Source organism: Phoxinus phoxinus (assembly GCF_949152265.1).
Source record: "Phoxinus phoxinus genome assembly, chromosome: 2".
NCBI classification, from domain to species: Eukaryota; Metazoa; Chordata; class Actinopteri; order Cypriniformes; family Leuciscidae; genus Phoxinus; species Phoxinus phoxinus.
Window position 1 is genome coordinate 23,324,239 of NC_136877.1, and position 27,174 is coordinate 23,351,412.

The 27,174-nt window shown below is 40.5% G+C and overlaps 1 protein-coding gene across 1 annotated transcript in view; it reads left to right on the forward strand.

The window, feature by feature from the left end:
- Positions 1-27,174, forward strand: part of LOC306987797 (neural-cadherin) — a 245,577-nt gene that overhangs the window by 172,128 nt on the left and 46,275 nt on the right. Inside the window, 5 exon segments of the mRNA XM_079592371.1 lie at positions 629-2,252; positions 5,570-5,663; positions 7,625-7,809; positions 16,897-17,123; positions 23,145-23,422. Coding sequence (XP_079448497.1) covers positions 629-2,252; positions 5,570-5,663; positions 7,625-7,809; positions 16,897-17,123; positions 23,145-23,422 — 2,408 coding nt within the window.

The following is a 27,174-nucleotide window of genomic DNA, read 5'->3' on the forward strand; positions in this document are numbered from 1 at the left end:
ACTTGTTGTGGCTCTTATTCCTTAATTTAAAAAAAAATGTTAGTGCTCCTCTAGATTAATTACTGCATTCTTCCATTGGTAAATTAATTACAACAACAATTCATTGGAAATTGGCCAAACACTCATTTATGTTACATTGCCAGGTTATTTTGTGTTTGATAATTATAGTGAAAACTGTGATCGATTTGTTCTTTTGAATGCATTCAACATTTTGATGAAGGCTTCAGAGGTTCATGCATTATTATTAAGTTAATTATTAGAAGTTTGAATTGCAACTTATCACATCACTCCATTTGTTCAAAGATGTGACAGGCTCATTTTTAATCAGAATGTGTAATCTTTTTAACAGAAGTTGTTGGAGTAATTTTGTTTCCTAACTTTTTTAATTTTTTAGTCTAGAAAGAATTTAGAGGGTTTTGATATTATTATTTGTAGTATTCTGGGTTGTTTGGAATTTTTGCGTGAATTACCACTCCTAACTTAAACTTAAACTCCTATAGCCAAAACAGTAGTTGGATGGAGGAATGGATAGATGGATGATATGTATAGATAGATAATTGGATGTATATAAAACTCATGCTAGAGTTTGCAGAATGAAACTTCAGTATATTCTCTTTGATGTTTGTAGGTAACAGCGTCCGACCCAGATAAAGATGCTGACCAGGAGGCATTAAGATATTCCCTTCATGGCCAAGGTGCTGAGAGTGAGTTCATCATTGATGAGGTGACGGGAAAGATTTATGCCCAGAGAACATTAGATCGTGAGGCCCGTGCAGTTTGGCGGTTTGTGGTACTGGGCACGGATGAGGGTGGCGAGGGACTAACAGGATTCACAGATGTCATTATCAACGTGTGGGACATAAACGACAACGCTCCTATTTTTGCTTGTGCCCCAGACAGTTGCCATGGCGATGTGGCTGAGAACTCCCCACTCGGCACTTCCGTCATGGAAATGACAGCCACTGATCTGGATGATGCGGCCGTTGGACAAAACGCTGTGTTAGCCTATAGGATTGTGGGTAACGCTGCCCTTAATGGTGCTAACAGCGGAGCAGATGTGTTCAGCATCAATCCTGCTACTGGGACTGTTTCTGTGGCAATGTCTGGCCTGGACAGGGAGCAGACTGACTCGTATGTCTTGGTGGTGGAAGCACGAGATGGCGGAGGTATGATAGGAACAGCCACCGCCACTATACACGTGACAGACATTAACGATCACGTACCACGATTCCTGGAACGCTCATGCTCTGTTCGCATCCCTGAGAGCAGTGAGCCCAACTCGGTGGTCATAGAGCTGGCCGCAGAAGACGCGGATGCTGGAGAGAACGGGCAGCTGACCTTCAGTGTGGTGGCCGGTGATCCCGAACAGAAGTTTTACATGGTCAGTCATCGACAGGAGCAGCGCGGGACTCTTCGTTTAAAAAAGCGTCTGGATTACGAAAGACCTGGCGAGCAACGCTTCAACCTCACCATCAAAGTGGAGGATATGCAGTACTCGAGCCTGCTGCACTGCACACTAGAGGTCGAAGACTGCAACGACCATGTGCCGGTCTTCATTCCTCACTTCCTGCAGCTTCCTGCTATACGAGAGGATGTCGCTCCAGGAACTAGTGTCGCAAGTGTGGCTGCCAGCGATTTGGACTCTGGGCTGAACCGCGAGATCACTTATAGCATTGCTTCGGAGTCTGACCCATACCATCTGTTTTCTGTGGACCAGTCGGGAATGATTACTGTGGCTAGCGAGCTGGATCGGGAAACATCCACACAGCATCACTTAGTTATACTTGCAACAGACCACGGCACGCCACCTTTGACTGGCACTGCAACTATCCAGATGGCTCTGCTGGATGTCAATGACAACGGACCTGAGTTTGAGGCTGCGTATGCACCGGTTGTGTGGGAGAACGTTGTAGGCCCACAGGTCGTGCGGCTCAACCAGAGCTCCACGTTACTGATAGCCGTGGACAGAGATTCACAGGAGAATGGCTCACCCTTCTCTTTCTCTGTGCCTCTGGAGTACCGTTACAGCAATGACTTCCACCTGCAGGATAATGGGAATGACACGGCCACCATCACCGCTCTGAGAGCTTTCGACAGAGAGAGACAAAAACAGTTTTTACTACCTGTCATCATGACCGACAGCGGCAGTCCACCGAAGACCGTCACGAACATCCTCACTATCACCATTGGTGACGAGAATGACCACGCCCACACAGCTGGACAGAAGAAAGTGTTCATCAACTATCACAGAGGTAATGGCTTCAACATTATAAATATGTAATGGCAGATCAAAGAGTCGGTAATGTTTAAAGTAGGCCTATATTTAGTTCAATTATCGTTTTTATAATCGCTAGGACCAATTTCTTAATACTTGGGTCACTTTTTCAAAATTCTTCACACAGTGAGCTTAACAGCAGTCTGTGTGAGCTAAACTTTGTATCATTCATCACTGCTTTGACACAAAATGCATTCAATAACGACTTTCAAATTTCACTTTCAAATTACATTAAGTATTTTATCACTTAGATACATTTACTGCCAAAACTCTACAGGCCAATACCTATAGGCCAATTTGCACGATTACATACTCTTTTCAAAATCGTTAAACTTAAGTTCAAAACTTGGCATAAAACAAAACTGAATAATATAGCAGTTTGCAACATTTACACAGTAATACTATATTGAAATGTATTCCGAACCTTACAAAAATAAAATATTATCAAAACAGTTAGAAAACAAAAGAACAGGTCTGTTTTTAGGTCTGTGTTTTATGATTGACAAAGTGTATTTGTTGGGTAAAAACCTTTGCTAGTGTTATGGAAGAATGAGTTGATTTGAGACATGTTGATTTGAGATACTGTATGAAGTGTTTTGGTAGCTTTAGGGCTTTTTGAATCTGAAATCAATTGCAAGCTGAGAGGCGTTGAGAACTGTATAAAGAGTTTTGAAAAAATGGCCTTAATATTAAGAAATGTGTAACAGCTGAATCAGTTCAATATTAAATTGATTATAATTCTTGACATCTGTTATGTCAGTAGTTTGTTCATTGACCTGATTGTTAATTTGTTTTATTGTTTTTATAAACCAAGGCATTTCTTAATGAAGTTATATTATTGCATTGATAATTATCATGAAAATAATAAATCTTCAAAGAACAAGTTGTATCTTCAAAGTTATGTGGAATCCACCAGCGAGTTTCCCCATATGAAATACCCTACAGGTAGAGAGAGAGGATAGTATCAGAGGAAATGATTCTATAAAAATGGTTCAATTCCTGTTTTATTTACACGTTTAATACACTACAGGTACTGTTCAAAGGTTTGAGGTCGGTACAATTTTTTAAAATGTTTTTGAAAGAACTCTCTTATGCTATCCAAGGCTGGATATTTCATTAAAACTACAGTAAAAAAATATATAAAATAAATAAACAGCAATATTGTTATATTATAATATTATTACAATTTACAATATCAGTTTTCTATTTTAACATACACTATATTGACAGAAGTTTTGGGACGTCTGCCTTTAAATGCACATGAACTTTAATGACATCCCATTATTAATCCGTAGGGTTTAATATGGAGTTGGCCCACCCTTTGCAGTTATAACAGCTTCAACTCTCCTGTGAAGGCTTTCCACAAGGTTTAGGGGGAAGTGTGTTTATGGGAATTTTTTACCATTCTTCTAGAAGTGCATTTGTGAGGTCAGGCACTGATGTTGGACGAGAAGGCCTGGCTTGCAGTCTCCGCTCTAATTTATCCCAAAGGTGTTCTATCGGGTTGAGGTCAGGACTCTGCAGGCCAGTGAAGTTCCTCCACACCAAACTTGCTCATCCTTTATTGACCTTGCTTTGTGCACTGGTGCACAGTTATGTTAGAACAGGAAGGGGCCATCCCCAAACTGTTCCCAAAAATTTGGGAGCATGAAATTGTCCAAAATGTCTGAAGCATTAAGAGTTCCTTTCACTGGAACTAAGGGGCCAAACCCATCCCCTGAAAAACAACCCCACACCATTTTCCCCCCTCCACCGAACTTTACACTAGGCACAATGCAGTCAGGCAAGTACCGTTATGCCTGGCGACTGCCAAATCCAGAAACATCCATCGGATTGCCAGACAGAGAAGCGTGATTCAGCACTCCAGAGAACACGTCTCCACTGCTCTAGAGTCCAGTGTCTGTGCGCTTTGCATTGCACTTGTTGATGCAAGGCTTGCATGCAGCTGCTCAGCCATAGAAACCCATTCCATGAAGCTTTCTATGCACTGTTCTGAAGGCCACAATAATTTTGGAGGTCTGTAGCTATTGACTTCTGCGCACTGTGCGCCTCAGCATGCGCTGACCTCGCTCTGTGATTGTACGTGGCCTACCACTTCGTGGCTGAGTTGCTGTTGTTCCCAATTGCTTCCACTTTGTTATAATGCCACTATACAGTTGACCGTGGAATATTTAGTAGTGATGAAATTTCATGAATGGACTTATTGCACAGGTGGCAACCTATCACGGTACCATGCTTGAATTCACTGAGCGACCCATTCTTTCACAAATGTTTGTAGAAGCAGTCTGCATGCCTAGGTGCTTGCTTTTATACAACTGTGGCCATGGAAGTGATTGGAACACCTGAATTCAATGATTTAGAGGGGTGTCCCAATACTTTCTGCAACTTTGGCAATTTATTCCTGTGACTGCAAAGCTGAATTTTCAGCATCATTACTCTAGTCTTCAGTGTCACATGATCCTTCAGAAATCATTCTAATATGCTGAGTTGCTGCTTAATAAACCTTTATTATTATTATCAATGTATTATTAAAAGTTGTGCTGCTTACCTGTAGAAACTGATACATTTCTTCCAGGAGACTTTGATGATTAGAATGTTCGAAAGAACAGTATCTATGCCAGATAGATTTTGTGTGAAACATTATAAAGGTCTTTACTGTCAACCATCCTTACTGAATAAATGTAACCCCACCCCCAAGCACATTAGGACATTGTTCACTTGTTTTATTTAAAGACATTTGTTCTTGGTCCTTAAAACGCTTGTGTGTAGAATTAATTTTGCATCAGATCCCAAGCCTTCGTTAATAATTCCAAAATAATTTTAGAGCTAGTAATGGAGGCTTGAGCCATTAATATGCTATGAGAAATAGAGAAAGAGAAAGATATTAAGTGTGTGAATTACCAGAGTCTGAGCCTCTCTTAACAGCATTTGGCTGCAGTCTTTTCTAATTTTATACTAAAGTTTACCTGCTTCAAAAACAGTGATTGAGAAATGGACTTTGGAAAATAATTGCACACTTTAAAATACTTATAAGTGCTGCGTGCGTGTGTGTGTGTGTGTGTGTGCGTGTGTGTGCGTGTGCGTGTGCGTGTGCGTGTGTGTGTGTGTGTGTGTGTGTGTGTGTGTGTGTGTGTGTGTGTGTGTGTGTGTGTGTGTGTGTGTGTGTGTGTGTGTGTGTGTGTGTGTGTGTGTGTGTGTGAATAAATGCACAAGCGTGCATTTATACATACTGTTTACTGTACTACACCTGATGCACATGCAATGCAGTTTTGACACAGTCTTTTCTGATGACAGGGAGAATGCCAACCAATGTGCTGGGGAAGGTTTACTCACCAGATCCAGATGACTGGGATAACAAGACGTATGCCTTCGAGGGACATGTTCCTAGGTGAGACACACCCCCACTACTTCTTCTCTACTCCACTTTGTTTCTTTTCCTTTTTCTTTTCTGTCCACATCATTACATCACCCCTCCACCTTGTTAACATGTTTATACACATCTCCCAGCACTTTCCTCTCACACATTCCTCCTGCACCCTTTGTGTTATTTAAAGGGGTCAAGAGATCTCGGAGCTCAATGTCTAACCCTTCTTTCTTACATCCCTTCATCTCTCTTCCTCTCATGCTCTTCTCTATTGATGTTGTGCTCTATACTGGAGAGGCGTATACATTAAGATGATCCTGACAGGGCCATCTTTGAAATGTCATGGGCACCTGAGCTCTTGCTCTCTCAGAATCTTCAGTATATGCAACATAATGTAAGTGTCTTTGAGAATGAGAGAAAAGGGAGAGAATGCATATCAGAACTCCATTAGGACAAATGTGAAGAAAAATGAATGATTACATTGAAGCTTAATGTGTTAGTCTTAACTTGTAACTGGAAATGTTGTGCTTCCATGCTCCCTGTAGATTTTCTTTACATGTGTACATTCAGCAAGTGTAAGTATTTGTATATGTCAAGGTGGGGTCAGAAGTGGACAATTGACCCTTCGCTCAATTGACCCTTCGCTAAGCCCCACATTCCCTAGTTACTGTTGCTACGCCTGACAAGCTTTCGCGCCTGGCACGTCTTTTACAGTATGTATGAAACAGTGTTAGACATTCCCAATGAGATAATTAGTAATTTTTGGGTAACAGGTGAAATATCTGAGAGAGCAAGACAAAAGGGACTGTATGCATTCGAGGGATATGTATCCACGACATAATATGCAACCGATTAGAGAATAATTTCATACAAATTGAAGCTAAAGCCAATGGGTCCCAGCGCAAGCAGCAGCCGCCTCATACGCTGACCATTCAAATGGGAAACACACAAATTGAGGAACAGCTATGTTCATGCACAGCAGGGTAAGTGAAATGTGAAAATAATCTAATAATTATAAATCAAACAGCTTATCCATAAATCTGGTGGAATAACACTAACACCAGGAGAGCCGCGATCCGATTGGGGTAAAGTTACTCAGTCAGGGGTAGTAGGCCGTCGATTAACAAAATGCTGAAATATATTTTAAAGTATGTCAGTGAGTCTCCAGCTTGCCTTTAATCATCTTATTTTACGTTAAAATATATATATTATGAACAAAGAACCGTCATTCCAAGCAATAGGTGTTTTTGTTAATCCGGTCGACATTTAGTTGTGAATGGGGTCTCCCACACTGCTTAATCCACGCCCGGCATTTCTCCCCTTGGCTTTTAGATTTCGGGAAGGAAAAAAATTCCACCCCCCTGTCCAAACTTTTAGGATACCGGGTATCAGATTTGCACAATCCATACGCACACCGCTTCAGCATTTTTCCCCCGCTCGAAAGGTTGCCAGACCTCCCGCGCCTAGTTACGGTTGCTAAGCCACGATTGGCCAGTGGCGGTTTTCGGGCGTGGCTTAGCGAAGGGTCAATTATACAAAGCCGCTGAGTTCAGATTGGTTTATTTTGCGGTCAGTGAAATATATACTGTATTTCAGTGCAGTTCATCTGTCATTCACAATTTATTGCAATATGCTAGAAGAGGAAACCTGCAGAACCCAAGGATGCACACTCTGTTTTTCATTTTCTGGTTTTTCCATTCCATATCCCAGAATACTCTCTCAGCATTCACTCTAGCCACAGTTCAAATGACAATAAATTGTGTTTGTTGGTCTGTTCATTTTATACTTTGGCTTTTTTATTGTTAATATATTGACGGTTTTCTTTTTGTTTAGTTTTTTTTTGCAAGGTCTTCTATAAAAATATATTAGTTATACATTTTGTATAAAAAAGAGTAGTAACGAATATATATAGCAGATCAAATAAAATATAAAGGTATCTGATCAGACAATCAATATTTGAATCCTGTTATTTTTCCTACCTGCAGTTATTTCATCCTGAACAAGCGGACAGGGTTTCTGATCATAAAGGAGAACGCCCCTTCTGGGAGTCATGACTTTCAGGTTCGAGTGTCAGATGGGGTGTGGCCAGATGCCGTCTCTAGCGTGAAAGTGAATGTGAGAGAACTACGGGACGATGCCATCTACAACTCAGCCTCTCTGAGATTAGCAGGTACAGGTGACATCATGTCATAGTGCTTTGTGACGTTGAAAACAGATTTCAGCTGATCATTAATCAGTGCTAATTTTACACTTCTTGAAATTATTGTCTTTTTTTCTCCCCAATTATCTTCAAATTATTCAGCTAGAACCTCATACATACACACTTACAAATGTATTCATTACCTTTAGTTAATTTAATAAAAGAAAGTTTTTATACATCATTTAATTTAGTTCCTTCAAAATAAATCAGTTTATTTGGATCAACTCAATTCAGTTGATTTAGGTCAAATTAATTTACTCTAATATGTAACTTAACTTTATTACATTAGTCAAACAAAACATTTTTATGTTTGTCCAACTTAATTTTTTTAATACATTTTCTGAGATTTAATATTATTAAATTCAATAAAGCCGTTTCATTCATCATTGTACACAATGTATATCATGAACAAATAAGAACAGACTGATGTTCACAAATTTACATTACATAAACTCCTCTAAATGTCCTACATAACTGACCATTAAACACTAACATAAACTAACAACATTTGCTGAAAAACACATAAAAAAAATACTTTAAGGAAATCCCTTGCAAAGCATGCTGGTAACTACAGATCCACTGCCTAGTTAGTTATGTCAACAAAATTGATTTGTGTTGTTTTAACACAAATGAAGTAAACTTCAGTTTTGAATATATTAGGTTGATTGTGCACAATTAAATTAAGTTGTGACAAAATGTTAAAAAATCATGTTAATTTAGCTAATTTTAATTAATTAGACTGAACAAGTGCAGTGTCAATTTCATTTTCACCCTTTGGTGACTACCTTTTTTTAAATAAATATTTTTCAAAGCAAGATTAAAGTTTGAAAATGTCTTTATTTTCATAGAATTATAAGGATTTTGTATTTATTTATAGCATTAAATATCAGTGATGGTGTCATAATGCTTACTGAATTGTTATTTGTCTTCTTGCACTTATTTACATATTGCGTTGTGATCGGTATTGTCTTTTCTGCATCTGTTGATCTATCTTTAGCCGTCTTGATTCTGTAAAGGCACAGAAGCTCTGTTATGCTTTGGTAGTCATGCACAGTCAACAAAAAACAAGATGCAAGCTCAGTTTCATTACAAATGCACCTCTGATGCTGCAATTAATTTGTGCAGAACTAAAGCCTGAAACCGAATCTTAACTACTGTACTGTACCACTATCCTTTTGCATCCTAAAATGCAAAAGGAGTCGTATATAGTAATGCAGCTATATACTACTTCCAAGGCTCTTAAACTAAGGCTCTTAAACTAATTTGACTCATAATGAATGGCACTCTGTATACAGCACTTTCCAGAAGTAAGCCAAGTCTGTGTCCAATGCTTATTTCAGTCAAAGACATTAAAATAGTTTGATGGTCTGGAATCAGGATCTGTGTTGATTGTGTGCTGTGTTGTGACAGTAAAACTTGTGGGCAATATTGAATTTGTTGACATTACAACAGCCAGCATTTTAATGAAAACAAGACTGAGCTGAAATGAAATGGACTAGAGCTGAGGATTTTGTAGTTTTAAGACTATTAAAGTGGGGTAAAGGCCTTGTGGGAGATGGAGAGACAGAATATAAAATGTAAGCCAATAGCTAACTCATAAGCCTATAAAGAGATTTTTCTTTGATTTCAGAAGTGCAACTGAATTTATAGCAGGCATGAAACAGCAAGCTGTTTTCTGCTGTCTGTGTTTATTAATGCTCATTGTGACTTCCCAAATACCTTCACAAATGCCTTATGACCACAGTGTGCATGTAAATTCCTCTCTTATTTATAATCTCTGACAATCCCTAATTGAACCAGGATTATGTGTGGCAATCTTTTTTTGTTTTTGTGTTTGGTGTTTTTGTTTTTTTTCCCTTTATTTATTTATTTATTTATAGTTTCATCGCTTAATCTACTGTGGACTGTACAATTATATTTATTTTTGTCCCATATTTCTGTTTAGTCTTTAAACTAAATAAAAGCTATTTACTCCTAACCCTCCAGGGTATAGTGTTGCCTAGTTGGAATTAAAAGGCAGACTTTAAAGAACATCTCAGGTTATGACTGTAACCATGGTTCCCTGAAAAGGGAACTAGACGCTGCGTCAAACGTTACAGTGCTTTGGGAATGCTTCTGCTTGACCGTCTTCAAGCATGTGTAAAATCAGTCCAATGGCGTGACAGAACGTTATAGGCAACCCCAGCTTGGCTGGATGTGTGCGGGAGAACCATAGCAGACAGTGTGTCGTTTCTTGAGACTCAAACAGATCAACTTCTTCTTGGCTTAATTCCCTCCAGATAAGCTTGGGACAAGAAACAAGATGTCCTCCACATGACCAACCTTGATAATGCGGAATGGGTTGCCCCTCGTGGAAAACCCCTTGGTCTTGAGCCACCACTGCAAAAGTCTCATGTACAGTACGCCTAAAGGTATCATTTTGGATTCAGCTGCAATCAGACCCAAACAGTCTCTGAAACTGTTTGACAGTGAGTGACAAGCCTAGCTTTATCTTGTTCACGGCTGCAAGAATGGAATCGATATGAGCAGGAGAAAGACGTGCCTGAATCATTGTTGAATCCCATACCACGCTTAGAAAATTGTTTCTCTGTACTGGAGAAAGAACACTCTTCTACAGCCTTAACCCCAATTATTTCATATGGCCGAGAACAACATTTCAATGCCAAGCCACCATCTGCTCTGACTGAGCTAAAATCAAAAAATCGTCTATACTGTATAGTTTAATACGTGAATGCCCTAGTCGCAGAGGAGCCAGCGCTAAATCCACGCATTTGCTAGGATTTGTCAATGCGAGGCCGAAAGGAAGAACGTAATACGCTTTGCCCCCTAAAAAGGGCACCTTAGGAACTTCCTGTGTTTAGGAAGGATGGATATGTACAAGTATGCGTCCTTGAGGTCTATAGTGACAAACCAGTCCTCGGACCTGATTTGAGCCACAATTTCAGTGTCAACATCTTGAACCTGCATCTTTTGACTGAGCAATTTAAAAGGCACAGATCTAAAATTGGATGCAACCCCCTATCCTTCTTTGGAACGATAACATTCCAGCTGTAAAACCAGGACTCTCACTTGAGTGGAGGAACACGTTCTATGGCCTCCTTGTCCAAGGGAGTTTTTACCTCTTTTTCCATTACCAGAGCCTGCTCGGGCCAGCCACTGTGGGCAAGACCCCGTTAAAACAACGCGGACGAAAACTAAATAAAATTCTGTAGTCTTTCTATACCGTGAGCAGGACCCATTGTGATACATTTGGCAAAAGTTTCCGTGCTGCTAGATGGTCTACTAAGGGAACCAGTCTCTCGACACTGGCCTCTGACATATTTCGAGTAGTCAGATTGGCTGAAACGGCTGACCGGCAGGGAACAACTGACCTGACTGCTGTAATCACCTCCTCTGAGGTTTTGAGTCTCATAGTGCTGGGCGGACACTAAGATATCTACTTGCTGGAAACCGCTGTGCTCCAAAGCACCTGAGGTGGTGGGGTTTGACAGAATGACCCCAGTAGGACACCAATAGGAAGTTGGCACCATATAAATAGGTTTAGACCACTTCCCCCCCCAGAGGGGCCTGCCCTCATAGGACAAATTCAGCCACAGATGCCTCTCCGTGGCCACCGGGGCTGCCATAGAGCGACCCATTGCTCTGGTCGTCTCCTTAGTGGCCCAGAGAGACATATCTGTAGCCTTACGCAGTCCGAACCGCGTCCAGACACAGGAAGAATATAGTTTCTTATAGGATTTTGACACCTCGTTGTGGAGATTGGAAGAAATGGCAGGCCCTGAAGCAGAAATTGCACTTTTGAGGGCAGAAAACGTTCATCCATTTTACTGCCAGTCGATGCTTAATCTGGCCATGGTGCGAGTGACAACCTCGACCAGCTCCTCATAAGCAGGAGAATGAGGTAGTGAGACCTCAAAATCTCCTGCCTCGATGGTCAAAACATCCACCTCATTGGAGGACAATAGCTCAAGCACCAGACCCTCACTCTGGGCAGAATAAACCGCAGTGCGTCCTGCAGTTGAAGGAAGAGAAAAGGAAGAGCCTGTCTCTGTAAAAAACTTCTCAATATACTTTTGTAACTTCAAAATCAGTTCACTTTCCAAGATTCACAGAGCAAGCTATAACCTCAACCCTCTACGAGATCCATTTGCAAACCCCACGATTGCAACCGCCACTCTGCCTCGGCAGCAGTGGGGCCGGGACCGCGGTGAACGTGAGCCTGGGCACCCTCATCGAAGAGTGCCCGGCGGAGGCGGAGCGTTGTCAGCGGCAGCCAGTCACAATTAGCAGGGTCCGATCCGTCAAGACCTGACAGTTAACCCCCTCAAGAGCATGCTCTGCTCCCAAACAAACTGTACAGAAATGTTAACTTAAAAAGTTTGCTCACATTATTTAAATTATATATATATATATATATATATATATTAGGGCTGTCAAAGTTAACGCGTTAATTAGGCGTTCATATTAACGGCACAAATTTTTTTAACGCGCGATTAACGCAGCGCGTATTTTCAGTTTGACCCGTGGCCCAACCCTAGTTGGAGAAATGGAGATACACAGTGTTGCCAACTTAGCGACATTGCAGACCCCTTTAGCGATTTTTTTCTCTTCAATAAAGCGCACAAACCTTTAGTTTCTGAGAATGGCCGGTACTCTCCCAGCACGCGCGCACCTCTCTCTCTCTCTCTCTCTCTCTCTCTCTCTCTCTCTCTCTCTCTCTCTCTCTCTCTCTCGCTCTCTCTCTCGCTCTCTCTCTCGCTCTCGCTCTCTCTCGCTCGCTCGCTCGCTCTGCGTCTCGCGCGGTAGAGAGGAGCAGCGCTTTAATTCAGTTAAACAGATATTATGTTGCTTCTCTAGTTTACATGCACTTATAGCAGAAATCACAACAGAGATATTGTCTTTATCTTATGTGTATTTGATTTCATCAGACGACGGCTCGATTATCAGGTTTGTTGTGCAGATTAACATCTTGGAAGGGAGAGCTGGTTATGTTTAATGGGTCGCGTTTCAGTCACTATTTCATATTCATTCCGTTGTTTGACAACAGAAACAGTAAAATATACCAATGAAACCGTTTTATTGAGAATTTAGCTTCATCAAAATGGGCACAGAGAGAGACAAACTAATGTAATATATATAATCACTCAGTATTAAGGTAAAAATTATAATGAAGCGGTTTATTTCCCTGGAGCCCTGTCTCAACATGCATCGAATTCTAGGCTAACTGAAAGTTCGACTTTCGTACTATTTGCTACCTCCTTGACATTTGAAATCCCATTTCAGGAGCAAATGTTGAAGGCAATGGAGAGTCATAAGGCCTGTTTAATGCTGCTTCTTTGAGGTTATAGCTTGCTCTGTGAATCTTGGAAAGTGAACTGATTGTAAAGTATATAAAATATGAGGAAAAGTATATTGAGAAGTTTTTTAGACACGCATCCTAGCTCTTGGAGTTAACCAAACACGCGCACACAAACTCACACAAGCTTATTCCCATAACCTCTGCTCTGCCTGTACACAAACAGGGCACAAACACACATTCATACTTTAACTCCCACATTCTGTCGGACACATAACATGAAAAGCTTTTTGAATTTGAACTTTTTAGGCTTTTGGCTGCTAAATTTTTTTTAAATATGTTTTGATCCTCATCTCCCTTAACCCTGAGATATCCACCCCTACGGGACTTTGTGATATCAATAAAAAGAAAAATTGGAAAAATATTGGAATTCTTTCGGTGGGGTTAGCTCACAGATTCACAAAGACATATTGACCACCACACTGTTCCCCAAGCCACAGCTAAACTTCTGATTTAAGCTGTGTGTGTGTGTGTGTGTGTGTGTGTGTGTGTGTGTGTGTGTGTGTGTGTGTGTGTGTGTGTGTGTGTGTACTTCTCTGTGTGTTTCCATTTATTTATGAGTATACATACTCTCTTTGGTGCTTTGTCTCAGGGTGGGTTTCACTGCATTATAAAAGTGTGCGTGCGTGCGTGTGTGTGCGCGTGTGCGCGTGCGTGCGTGTGTGTGCGCGTGTGCGCGTGCCACATCCAGAAAAAGTGGTAAGCACATCCATTGCCTAATGCCTGTGGGAAGGGGAGCAGGTTTGATCTGGGCTTGGATCAAAGCCAGGTGTGAGGCTGTTTCCAGCTGTCATGATGAGTCTCCTCTTCACACACATCTCCTGATGGGAGCAGACAGCCACCCTTCCTGCACCCCCCCAAAGTTAATCACAGTTTCCTTCCTTGCCTCTACCTAAAGCTCCATGATTGACACTCTTCAAGCACTAATGATTATTTGTGCTCTGTGCACAGTGAACTGAACCACTGCCGTGAGAAGGAGAATATAGGGCAAGAGTAAGGACACAAACTCAACTTATGCTACAGACTTTAGTCCGAATAGTAATTTGACACAAATTATAACAAGGCCATAACGTCTTCTCTGAGGTCCATATAAGATTACACAACTGAAACTTACACACACACACACACACACACACACACACACATACATGTATTCTGAACTACTTTTCTGTTGCCTGTTTATGCCCACAACATTAACTCCTATATTTCCAATTCGATTTCCTGATGCTGCGTTCATACCAAACGTGAATTGAGCGTCAAATGCGCTTCTATCGCGTCTAGTTGGATGTTTTGAATCCACTCACAAAGCGAATTGGACGCACGTATAAAGCAAGCATTTGAAGCAAAATAGACGTCCGTTCGAGGCGAAACAATCCCATATTTGGAGTTTTTCTTCATCTCATTCAGAAATGTATGACTCCAAGTGTTCAGTGTCACATTCATAGTTAGCATAGCTATTACGTCCTCTAGGGGTAAGACACAATAAATTAAATAAAAAAGATACTACAAGCTTCCCGCAGGCCCAAAGAACCGAATGACAAATACCAAAGAAGGCAAATACAATATATTATAATATACATTTATTGTGAATCACAAAAGTAAATAACAATAAATCAGTTAGAATTCGTTAGAAGGACCCATGGCCCAAACGAAAATGATATAACAATAAAGTATAATTCGTTAACAAAAGAAAAAGAATGAATAGAAAAATAAATCAATAGAGTGGTATTCTCGTCAGAGAGACCAAGGCCCAAAATAACAAACAAAAACCCAATCTAACTAAATTAAACAGCAACGTAATTAACCTAACTCAAAGAAAAGAAAATGAACTACAATAAAGCTTACCTAACTACGCTCATCAAAAACATAGAATAAATAAGTTCCAAACAAAAGAGCAGGTCTCTCCTACATTACCACATTCTAAATAAAACACACAACCGAAAGAAACATGAAAATAATATTTTGATCTGGCAGCTGGCAGGAAGTCTGAGCCATTGCGACCAACCCGAAGTCGCAACAGTTCCCTCTGTCGAACGGAAGAGGAGTTTTTAAAAGGAGCACCAGCTGATCATCCAATTACCGCTGACAGGATGTTAGCAAATCAGCGATGATCTGAAAGTCAAAGAAAACATCAAAAAGCATACACAGTTATTGTAAAGACATAAAGACCAATACACATAACGTAACATAGCTGAACAATGTAATTCCTTCTTGGATGTCCTGAATAATTATATAGGTCTCTGCCATTTCTTTGTGTTTTGAGAAAAAATTTTTAATGCCGTGAACCAGAACAATACAATGAGACATAATCATTCAAAGTAAAAAAAAAAAAAAAAAACTAAGTAAAATAAAATAAAAACAGTGCTAGAGGACAATAATTTTAAAACAGAAAAAGGGTGCTACTTTATACAACATCATACCTGCTTACAATGCTATAAACTCTAATTGCCTTTTTCTTGTGCAATTACACAAAACAGAAAAATAAAGCTTAAAATAATTTTTAAAGCAAGAAAAGTTAGGTTTGGACATTTTATGAATGTGAAGCTTTCCCATTAATATTAACAATTGTATGAACTATCTCTTATCTTTCTCAATCCCATGAGCATTGTGAATAAGTGCAGGGCTGCCCCCGTTTATCACGTCACTTCACCACATGACAGCAGCAAGCAGGCTCCTGATTGGTTAACGCGGCGCGAACAGATGCCAAAGTTAGGATTTTTCAACTCGGGCGTCAGGTGCGAATTCGCTTCAAACGCGTGAATGCACAAAAAGCACCAAATAAAATCACTTGCGTGTATCACGCCAGACGCTCAATTCGCCTCTTTCGCGCGAATGAGGCGAAATCGCAGGACCTCTTTACATTGACTTAACATGGAAATCACTCGCTACAGACACTCAATTCGCGTTCGGTGTGAACGTAGCATAAGGGTGAGAGGGTCACAGGGTAAAGTCACTGACAGCGAGTCCAAATCCATCTTTCCATGTCACTGTTGTCATTAAAATGGGAAAATCGCCCCCGATTTTCTCAAACATGCCCTCTGCCTTTGTGAGTTGTGAAATGTCAGTGAGAGTTATGACAGCCCTGCCACTCTCCAGCACTGGACCCAAGGGACGCTGACTCAGCCTGGGGACAGACTGAGCTCAGCATCTCTCTCAGTCGGCCTAACGTCTCCCCTGGGGCCACCGTTCAACCACCCGCACAGTCCCAAACTGTAGGCTAAGCATCCCAATTAGAATAGTCCATTGGGTGTTAGAAGGAAAGCACACCTCCAGCACAGGAAAATCGATGGTCAGATGGTTGCTGAAGTGTCACAATTTACCTACAATGCTCAGAGGCCATGGCCAGCTTCATCATAACGTGCCGGGAACCGTGACCATGGAGCACAAGCACCCATTACCATAGTGACAAAGACTTGCTGCATGCAGTAGTTTGAGCTCTCGCCCCAGACTTTTTGACGTGGAATGTCAGATGGAGTTTGTGCAAACAGCTACTGACAGGTACTAACTTCACTTAATGAAAAGGAGATGTTCTGACGAGGGAAAAACGTGACCATGCATTTTTCATGAGCTCTGGATCTCAGTTCTGTATTAAATATGGTGCTGTTTTTTTCCATGCTCTGGAGATCTTGTAGTTTAGTTCAAATGTATACGGTTCTGTTATCCTTATGTGTTGTGCATTTTTATGTTTGTGTCTCTGACAGACATCTCCGCCACAGAGTTTATGGAACGCCGTGGAAATCTGAAGAGCAGGTACGAGCTTCTGGGCGACTTCCTGTCAGACATGCTGTCGGTGGGGGCAGACGACGTCAACATTTTCAGTCTGGTGGAGGTGCGGGACAGGACTCTGGATGTGAGGTTCTCTGTTCACAGCGCACCGTTCCTCAGGGCTGAGCGAGTGCACGGATATCTTGCAGCTCATAAACAAAAAGTAAGGCTTGTCGGAAGCACATTGATATGGATATGCTATGCTCATATTTGTGTATATGCTCATATACTTAGGAATCACTCTAACTGCATGCCCACTTCAATATGCAAGCTTTAACACAAATTACATTTGCTTTCACTTATTCATAAGGAAATGAAACCTGATGTATTAACCCATCCCTCTTTGTACCTTTTCAATAGAGCCTAAAGAGTCTCCTCTGACACTCTCTGGCTCTCTTTTCATTTATACGATACATAAGCTACATTCCCTTAGTAAAGATTCACGGCTAAAAGTAAAGGAGATATGATGTGTATTGGAAATATTCAACAGATCTAAATGCATCAATTCCCAGCACAAAATCATTGATCAGAACCAATTATGGGGTGAAAAAAGGGTTGGGAATGGCTAGGAAACGGTGAGCTGAGATGGTGAAAGTAGTATTGATGGAGGCTAGAGGTTATTAATGATTGGAATTCTAATCCTCTGGAAGAAACTATTTAAAACGTTCCCTTATTCTCTTTCTCATTCGCTTCCCTGCAATTCGACTCGTTCCATTACTCAGAGCTAAGAGTAGTGGGAGAAGAAAGTGAAAATTTAGGGAGTTAATTACAGATGAACTCACTGATATGGAAAGTAAGTTACGGGTCCCCACCCATTGTAATTGGAGAGATTCCAAGACAAGGAATGGAAAAAAAAATTGTGAAATGAAAATTGCCACGGTTAAGGTACGTGCATTGTCAGGGTTTCCAGAGAGATCAGAGAGAACAGCCAGTGCATGTTCACGCACAGAACTATTGCCTCTGAATCTGATGTAATTGCGTTTTTCTATTTTCGGCTGGTATGGCGGCTGCATTCACTGCGTGTCGGAAGTGTCAAGTAGGGTGTGTGATGTTGGCTTACAAGAGAGCTGGAAGCGAACGAGTCAGAACAGCAGGAGAGAGACAGAGGAGTAACCCCCCCCCCCTCACGCCTGTAACTTTTAAATGATTCTTAATGCACTGCCGTGATCTCCAGTACTCCTCTCTTTTCCCCTTGCTTACCACCTCACTCCCCTGCTGCCACACGCACACTTTGAAGAGCTTAGGATTCCCCCGCGGCCGTGCTGGAATGGGGGAAGCGGATTTTTGCAGTACACTGCTCATCTCCCAGGGGTGTGCCCTTCTATCTCGCCCCCTAACACCCCTTCTGCAATACACACAACTGAAGTGACACCCTGTGAAGTGTCAGATGCTTCACAAAAACACACACTGTTGCGTCAAGCTCGGAAACCAGAAAGAAATCTCCCTGTGGTGATAGTGAGTCCTGATGAAAGACTAGGAGTCAATGATAAACAGGGAAGAAAGAAGCACGGGAGGAAGAAAAAGTTTTCAGGGAAGCTTGTTATTTGTTGTGAAATTGGAGGGTTCAAATGCAAAGCTTACATTTAGGTCTTTAGCAGACTAAACTAAACCTTTTTTTGAGCATTCCTGTAAGATTTACCCTTCAGAATAAATATATGCGGCACTTTCTAGAAATAGAGCACCTATAGTGAGCAGGTCAACACGCAGAAGGAACCAGTGAAGATGAACAAAGAATAATTAGAGCCATTCTCTACATTTAATCAGATGCCAATGAATCGCCCGCTCTATTTGAGTTCACATTATAAAGGAGTGGAAATACAATTATTTTAAAGCTTTCAGCTGGATCTTCACTGTCAGAGCCATTTCACACTGGCCTTTCTCTAAAACACATCTCATCACCTCGGCTTTTGCAGAAATCTTCATAATTACATATCAAACACGAAGGCAGTGCATTTTGCCTCTGCCCTTTTGTTTCGACTTTATTCAGGCAATTGTTGACTTGCGCACACCCACACTGTTTCTTTTGTTGTTTTTTCTTTTCTCTCAGAATAATTTGGAAATTACTTCTTGGTTTGTTGCATCTTTAACTGCTATGTAGCGCAGCACCTCCCATCGATCCCCATCCCTGTTCTTTTATGTGAATGTTTGTTCCATCAGGTTTGCTTTGGCAAAAGAAAACCTCTGGTTTTTCTTTTTGAAAGAAAAGCTCAGTCATGTGCGATGGTATCATGTGGATCGGTTCCACACCTCGCCATGCCTTTTGCTCACTCACCAAAACACCCTTTGGCGGTTGTTGAACTCCTTCACAAATCGAATGTTTAAAAAGCGTACACTGTTTTGAATCATACAATAGAAACATGAAAAGGCTACTGGTCCAATAGAAGGTTAGTGTCAGTGAGCGAGGAGCACAAAACAATCTCCAGTCCTCCCACCAGTTTGTGTGTGTATGTAGATTCTGCTTTGTTTATCTCTTGGGTGTCATCCTGTGCTATCATTGAACCTCCGTGGAACAGTTTCCCTCAGGGAATTCTGGGTATTGTAGTTTCAGTCCCGACGGGCACCTCAGAGTGCCTCTGAGAAATGAGCTTGACAGTACCATCAAGCAGGAGATGGGGAAGAAATTCCACGCTCTCCTCCAGGAATAGGGACCGAGAGAGGGAGAGAAATAAACGGAGAGCGAGAAAGAGAAATGAGTGTCCAGAAGGATTAGACGAGGGAGTGGGTGTATCTTCTCTACTGTGTAGGCTCCTGTTACCTGAGCCTAACTGGCTCATATAAACTAATGGCCTATTAGTTGTCTGTGCATGCAAAATGAAATGCGAGACCTCAGTGTTGCAGTGCTTAACGTCCGAGGTAATACATGCAAATCACCTCCTCAAGCAGGCGTGAACGTGGGAGTCAGACCTGAATGCTCTGTTGAGGATCCACATTGTGTGTGTCTGTAAAGACCCAGAACTATGAGAAGAGAAGGAGAGAGAGTCAAGTGTGTGTGGGTGAATGTTTAACACCAGGCATCTCTACGCTCTGCAGCTTTAAATGCGTATGTGTGTGTTTGTGTGTCTTGAAAACAACTCCTGGATCCGATCCACAGGGACTCTGCAGTGCAGTTAAGTGCATGAGTAGATCTGCAGTCAGTCAGGCACACACTTGAGATACACATGGACACTGGAACCATTAAAGGTCAGTTAAGGAAATTCAATAAGTGATCACACTGATTTTGGTTATATGTTTAAAACTAAGTGTTATTGGTTTTAAATTCAGTGGTCCAGAAACATGGAACAATTAACAACAACTACACAAAAATGTTTAACTGACTATGAATCCACATTTGGATTAATTTACGGACCTTGTAAAAGACCTCTAGTGCTTGAAAATTCTCTCTGTTGTATTTGAGATGCAGGCACTTGTGTATCCTGCTTTGATAATTATTTATAGTAATGCATGATATCTTGTCACCATATTGGTTATCAACAATAAAGCAGCGCAATATAACATAGAATTTTAATATTGGCCATTGATTGGTTGTCAGCCATAAAACTGCCTTATCTTAATGGCCTTAATCTTAAAATCAGTGCATCCCTGTTTGTTTATTTTGAGTTGTCAGTTTGCTACCATCTTGTCCTGTTCAATCTCTAAAAATATATATTCTCTATTAGTTTTGTTCATGTTAAATAAAGGTTAATAACTAACACAAATATATAGTGCATGTCCACATTACATATTAACGCTGTCACAGAGTGACCACCTCTCTTAATGTTTGCGCTGCTCTGTGCCTTCAAATGCCACCCTCCATCTGGGCTCCCGATTGGAACAGGCTTATGAGAGGAGTGGTACAGTACCAGACTGGGCTGGCAGAGTGTGATGAGGTGCATCTGAAGTTAATGGTGCCATTAAATGCTGAATGCACCTCTCCTCAATATACCCTTCTCGTCCCATGTGCATATGTAAAGGCTGTAAGGGAGGGCTATGAGTGCCAACTACGGCAGACCCAATATGCAATTTTCACTACATAATTATCGTGGCCAAGAGAATATGACCATAATGATATTATCACTGTATATATCTACTGTGTAGAAAGTTGGGGGAGAAATATTAACAATGCTTTTAGTGAAATTGATCTTTAACTATTTATTTTGTGTTTTCTACTTTTTGGCCAATGAATCACACTCAAAATAGGGAGGCAGAGAGACAGTTTGTAACCAACTGTACAAAAAGAACTTACTGTTGATCAGCTCTACCTGCAGACTAAGGTGTCTTGCACACTGACTTTTTTGGGGGGTCGTGGTTGACTCTCTTGCTTTCGCCTGTCACCTCCTCTGACATGGTCATGGCCTCTGCAACATAATTTTCTTTTTTTAGATTTTATAATGGGTGTTAACAATCGTTAAGGTGCAATACTGCCACCTACTATGTTGAGTGTCAAACATATAGTTACTGCTGCTGGATTATTAACGATATTATTATATGTGTAGTATTAAGATATACAATTTTAATTTTTTTTAAATATCAGTTATCGTCAATGCCAGTATATTGCACCAACCTGCAGCCCAGAAAGAAACGCCTAGGCTGCTATTTCCTCTGCAGGACACTCATCACTGCACCTTCAGTTCTCACACATATCCCCCCTGTACACTTTTTTTCTCCTTTTTAATATTTTATGTCCCCTTTCTGCAGCCTAACGCTGCCCGCACGGTTTCTGCCTCACCCCAACATAACACATTGTGACACGTGCCTGTCCGACCCGGTTGTGCACATTGCACCGTATCTCTTTGCACTCTCAGAGTTACAAATCAACATAAACACCATCTTCAGTCACCCACAGCCCTCTGCCACAGAGGCAGTGTAGTAAAATACCTCTCCATGAGTTACTATCCAAGTCAGAATAGTGTCCCTGCAAATAGGTCCCAGCTAATCTTGGAGTAGTTGAGCAACTTGAGCATTTGTCTCTATCTTCTCTGTGTCTGCATCCCTCTATCTCTCATTTCTTTAACCCTCCATTTCCCCTTAAGTGTCTTAAATCTGGCCACATGGGTTAGTGGAGGACAGGTCAATCACTGTGTGACTGCTCAGTCCACCACAGAGCAAACTGCTCCACTTCAGATGTTGTATTTGAATAAATGGTGTGGAAGTTGAGAGGCAGTCCTGTGGACATGGAAGTATCCGCACGGCATTTATGTGCTTGTGAAAAAGCACAGGCTCTGAGAGACTCTCTGAACGCTGTTTACGCCTCAAAGCTGTATAAACAAGTGGGTTTGAGGTCTTTTTGGTTAACTTGGTTAGATTTGTTTTGCTATTTGCATGCTTATTTAAAGGTAGCTCCGCTTAAAAGACTGGCATAGATAGGTAAAAGTTAGGTCAAATCTATCCCTTTAAGTGTCTTTAACTACTATGTACTAACATTTAAATGTATCGTTTGATACAGTGCACTTATTGTGTACATGTTTTTATATTGTACTTTTTACTATTTAAAATAGTAACAGCTGTAATTAATTTCTTTAATAACATCTGTAATTACACTGTTGACCCTTCCCTTACATCTTGACTCACTCTTAAACCTAACCATACCACCAAACTTGTCCCTAACCTTACCTGTATCCCACCTCAGTAGTGGAAAAAGTGTTTTGCAATACAATATAAACACAATAAGCACTTTGTACCATAACATTTGTTTTGATGTCAGCACAGGGTAATAGAAGACTCCTAATATAAATTGTCTACATGTTTTATTACGAAAGTCAAACAATAAATGTCATTTTGACCTTCTTTATTGTGGTGTTCCATCGCTACAGTCTCAGGTCAGCGTGAACCGATCATCTCTTACTACTAGTTGTTGCATGAATTAAACATGAATGACCATCAGAAGGTATGTTCAAAGATACAGTAGAAGTTATTGAAATGTTTCACCCAATCAAAGTTTCAAGCATGGAAAGACGCCAATGAAACACCTTGCGGAAAATCTGACCTTACGCTATAATATTCCAGCAGCAGTTTTGAGTGGAAACATTATTTAATGCAATGCATGAAACTCAAAATCTGTTTCTGGGTCAAAATTACTGAAAATGATTGAGCTGGTCACGTGTTCTTTTCCTTCTTTTAGTTTGTTCTGTTATTTTTCTTTCACCATTATATGGCAGTATTTCCTCAGGTGATGGACACTCTCTTTCCCTTTCCCCTTCCCATCAAGCTCCAGTCTTTTCTTCAAGTCAACGTGACCCAGGTTCATGTAGATGAGTGTGTGGATGCCGACTGTCGGGGAGGAGGGGGTTGCACCAGCCACCTGAGCGTGACTGACAAGCCGGCGGTGGTCGACTCGGGCAGCATGGCTCTAGTGTCAGTGACTGTGGAAGCCACAGCTGTCTGCAGCTGCTCAGCACGTGAACACCTCCACCAGAGCTGCTCTGTCTATCCCAGAAACCCCTGCCACAATGGAGGAGTCTGCTTGGACACGCAGAGTGGATACAGGTGAGAAAGTACAGGTTTTCCTTTGAGAGTCCCAGAGCGTTCTCAAATTACTTTATTTCACTTCGCATATGGGGAGAGAGTGAGCTGAAGAACATAACAGCAGTGAGGGTTTTACAACAGGTTTACATTAGCAGTCTGTAATCTGCGACAGGTTCTTGAGTATATGCAAGCTCTTTGAGGAAACGACCAAACACAATGTCTAAACATCACATTAGGTTGAGAATTGCATGATGAAACTGTCTGAAATTAACAATGCACTTAGATGCGTATATGCCTCGTCCTCATCTCATATTCATATGCCTCTTTGAGAGTGCAAAAGGAAGACATGATCAAGTGAACGTCCACATGGATTCGAGCCCCTTTTTGTAAGTCTAATCTTCTCACTTCTGAGCTTTTTCCACAAATATGAGGCTGAGAAAACCTTTCTTTTTCTGTGTTATTCAATTATCCAGTCCTGGCATGGGTATTGATTTCCTTCCCTGAATAACAATACTGAGTGACTGGGATTGGACGGGTTTGCGGGAGCAAGGAGCTTGTGATGATTGTTAGGTAGGGAATTTTTTTCTCTGAATACATTGAAACCTGGCAGCCGCGAGTTAATAACAAACGCTCTAATGCAAGTTTTTTCAGCCGTGGCTATAATTGAACAAGGCAGGCGAGCTATGTCTCATGTTGAAAATTTTGAACAAAACTTTCTGTGTTTTAGGTTCTGTTTCCAAGCATGGAGTTGTGTATCTGCCTACTCTGGGACACGTAGTTATAATTAGAAGTGATGTTTCTTGATGTAAAATATAGCTTATATGTTTAAGTGGAAAGCTGGGGTGCTTTTTCATCACTTACATCACTTCTAATTAAAACATAAGTCAGATTTTCTAATCATGCTAATTAATGTATTGCTAAGCTAATTTGATATTTCAAATGCATGCAAGTTTGATTAGAATAGCTGGATTGAGTTGTCTGAAAATATTGCTCCTTCACATGGTGATTGTAACAGGAATATATCAACAGTGATCAGCAAAGAAATGAGTACAAGTCTTCACATCATTCAAACAACTCATTTTATAAGGCTATGACAAATTTTAAGACCTTGTCAGAGCAAAATTGCGTTTTTAGTTCATTAGTTCTATTAGTTTTTATGTGCATAAAAATTGGTATATAATTTATGGAGTGTCTATTTACACAAAGTGGAGTTAGCGTGCCTTGTTGGCAGAAGCTATTTACACTAACTCCACCAACCATTGTCTGGCTGAGCTAGTAATATTACAAAAGAAATCATTTTAACAGCTTTTGACGCTTTCGAGTTTGATTCTGCCTTTTTCTAAACTAATTAGTCTTCCTTTTCCCATCGCATATCAGCTAGGAGAGGTATTTATTTAAAATAAAAATAGAGAAAATATTCAAAAAGTGGAAATCAAGTGTCTAACGGTTATTTAATAGTGTGAATAAAGCATTTATCCGTGTAGAGGATGGCTTTAGGGATAGAGACAAGTAATGTAGCATAGCATCCATTTATGATTGTAATGAATATAATCACATACATTGAATCTTGTTAGTATTGCATTCTGTTTTATAAAATACTACAATACACTGAGGTGCAAATAGTATCTGCTACTATATTTATACTATAGTATAAATAGCATCTAACTTTGCACAGTGCAAAGAAAATAGGTACTGCTATTTTCACTTTGTGTAAATAGCATCTATAGCTATTTACACTTTATTCTGTTAAATTTGATATGTTAAATTGTATGTTGTATTTCTTTTTTTCTTTTTTTTACTTTATTTTAATATTTAATTTTATACGGTATTACTTTATTGAAAATATTGTCCAGAGCTATTTTGAGAAATTCATCAACTCTGTGGAAGCACATTTACATTTATCTTCCCTAAAGGCAAGATAGACTCGAAAATGACAGAGACAGACGTTGAGAAAATAGTGGAAAAAGTGTGTGTAAGAATAACATCTATTGTCAGTCCTGACTATAATGTGAGTTGACAATACCAAACTGTAAGACTGTCTAACAGTTAGATAGGGCACTACTGGATGCTTAGCAGTGATTTATAAAGCTCAGTGTTTTAGTATGTATGGGTTGTTTAGAACCAAATCAAGATAGCAGCTGCCATGTGGAAGCTCCTAATGATATCTGAGATGTGCTTGCAGATGTGAGTTGTGTTCTAATCGCTGCTTGTGATATGGAGGATTTTTTCCCTTCAGCAGGGAAATTAAAAATGCAGAGCAATGAACGTATCATAAATACCAGCTTGACATCTTCCAAAGGGGGCATTTAAAAAATGAAATTGCACATTTGCCCATTGTATAATTTATATGTTGACCATTTACCTCACTCAGGCTTAAATCTATCGAGACCACACTACCACCCCCCAACACACACACACACACGCATGAACAACAATTTTGTTTCCACACCTGTATTTTATTTGTTTTTACTGGGGACTGGCTCTCATTCAATCCCATTTGCCCATAATGTCTTTTGTATTACATTACCTGAGACACCATGTAAATATCTGCTTTAATAGAGAGCCTAAGTCCCTCCCCTTCCGGTGGACCACCATGGGACCTTATTTCGGAAAAATATTGTATGGTAGTCAATGGCAAGAGACAACCAATATTTTGATCTCGTTTGAATTGTGCCCTGAATTACACATATGATGTTTGTCAATTTAAAAGATACATTTTAAAGTCAAGAAAGTCGCAGTTTGATGTAAACCTGTTGAGGTATAAGACTGTGAAAATACGTAATTACAAAGACCACAAACCGAAAAGGCGCACATGTGACGTCATACCTTTTCACTCAATGAATGAAGCTAACGTCTGTCATTTTTTCTATAGTCTTACGTTATAATCGTAACGTTACGCCGTGATGCCAGAGTGTTTTGTACCAGACTGCACACATACCAGCAACGGTGACGTATAGTGCGAGACGATAGATGTAGTTCATTGAGCGATTTTCACATACAACTAAACGTTACTCTTCTGTTTTATGACAAACTGCGACTTTCTTGACTTTCATAATTATCTTTTAAATTGACAAACATCATATGTGTAATTCAGGGCACAGTTCAGACGGAATAAAAAGATGTCTCTCGCCATTGACTACCATACATATTTTTTCCGAAATAAGGTCCCATGAGCCGGAAGCGGAGGGGCGGGACATAGGCTCTCTATACCACTATGAGATCATACATGTAACGCATGCGCATGCAGTGGCTTAACATCCCATTCTGATATACAGTATGTCTTTTCTATACGCCTCCTTTTATCACCTTGAAAAATATGGAGAAATTAATTTAGCTCTCAGTGGTTTAATTAAAAGAAGAAAGTAAAGCTAAGGATTTGTGAGCGGTCAGACCTAGTGAGCATGTAATGTGGTGAGCTGGCGTTGTGGGCCATAGCGCTTCATGCCTCAAGCCCTCCTCTAATCCTAATAATGTCCGCAGGCAACAGCTTCAATGTTGCTTCTGTGTTACGTCAACCTGTCGGTTTTCTTCAGCCTTTAAGCATATGTATATGTGCCTTTTTTTTCGATGTCAAAATATGAGTATTTATATGAAAAATGTTTATTTGTACTGTGTGCACTCATACAGAACGGTTTATCAATCATACATTTGTATGAAAAATAGGGATTTGTATGCATTGATATGACATGGTCTATATGATTATCTTCCTTTGGCAGAATGAAATTGCTTTTGGGTCCCTCACTCACACTGCTTGGTTATTTCTGTGTCAAGAG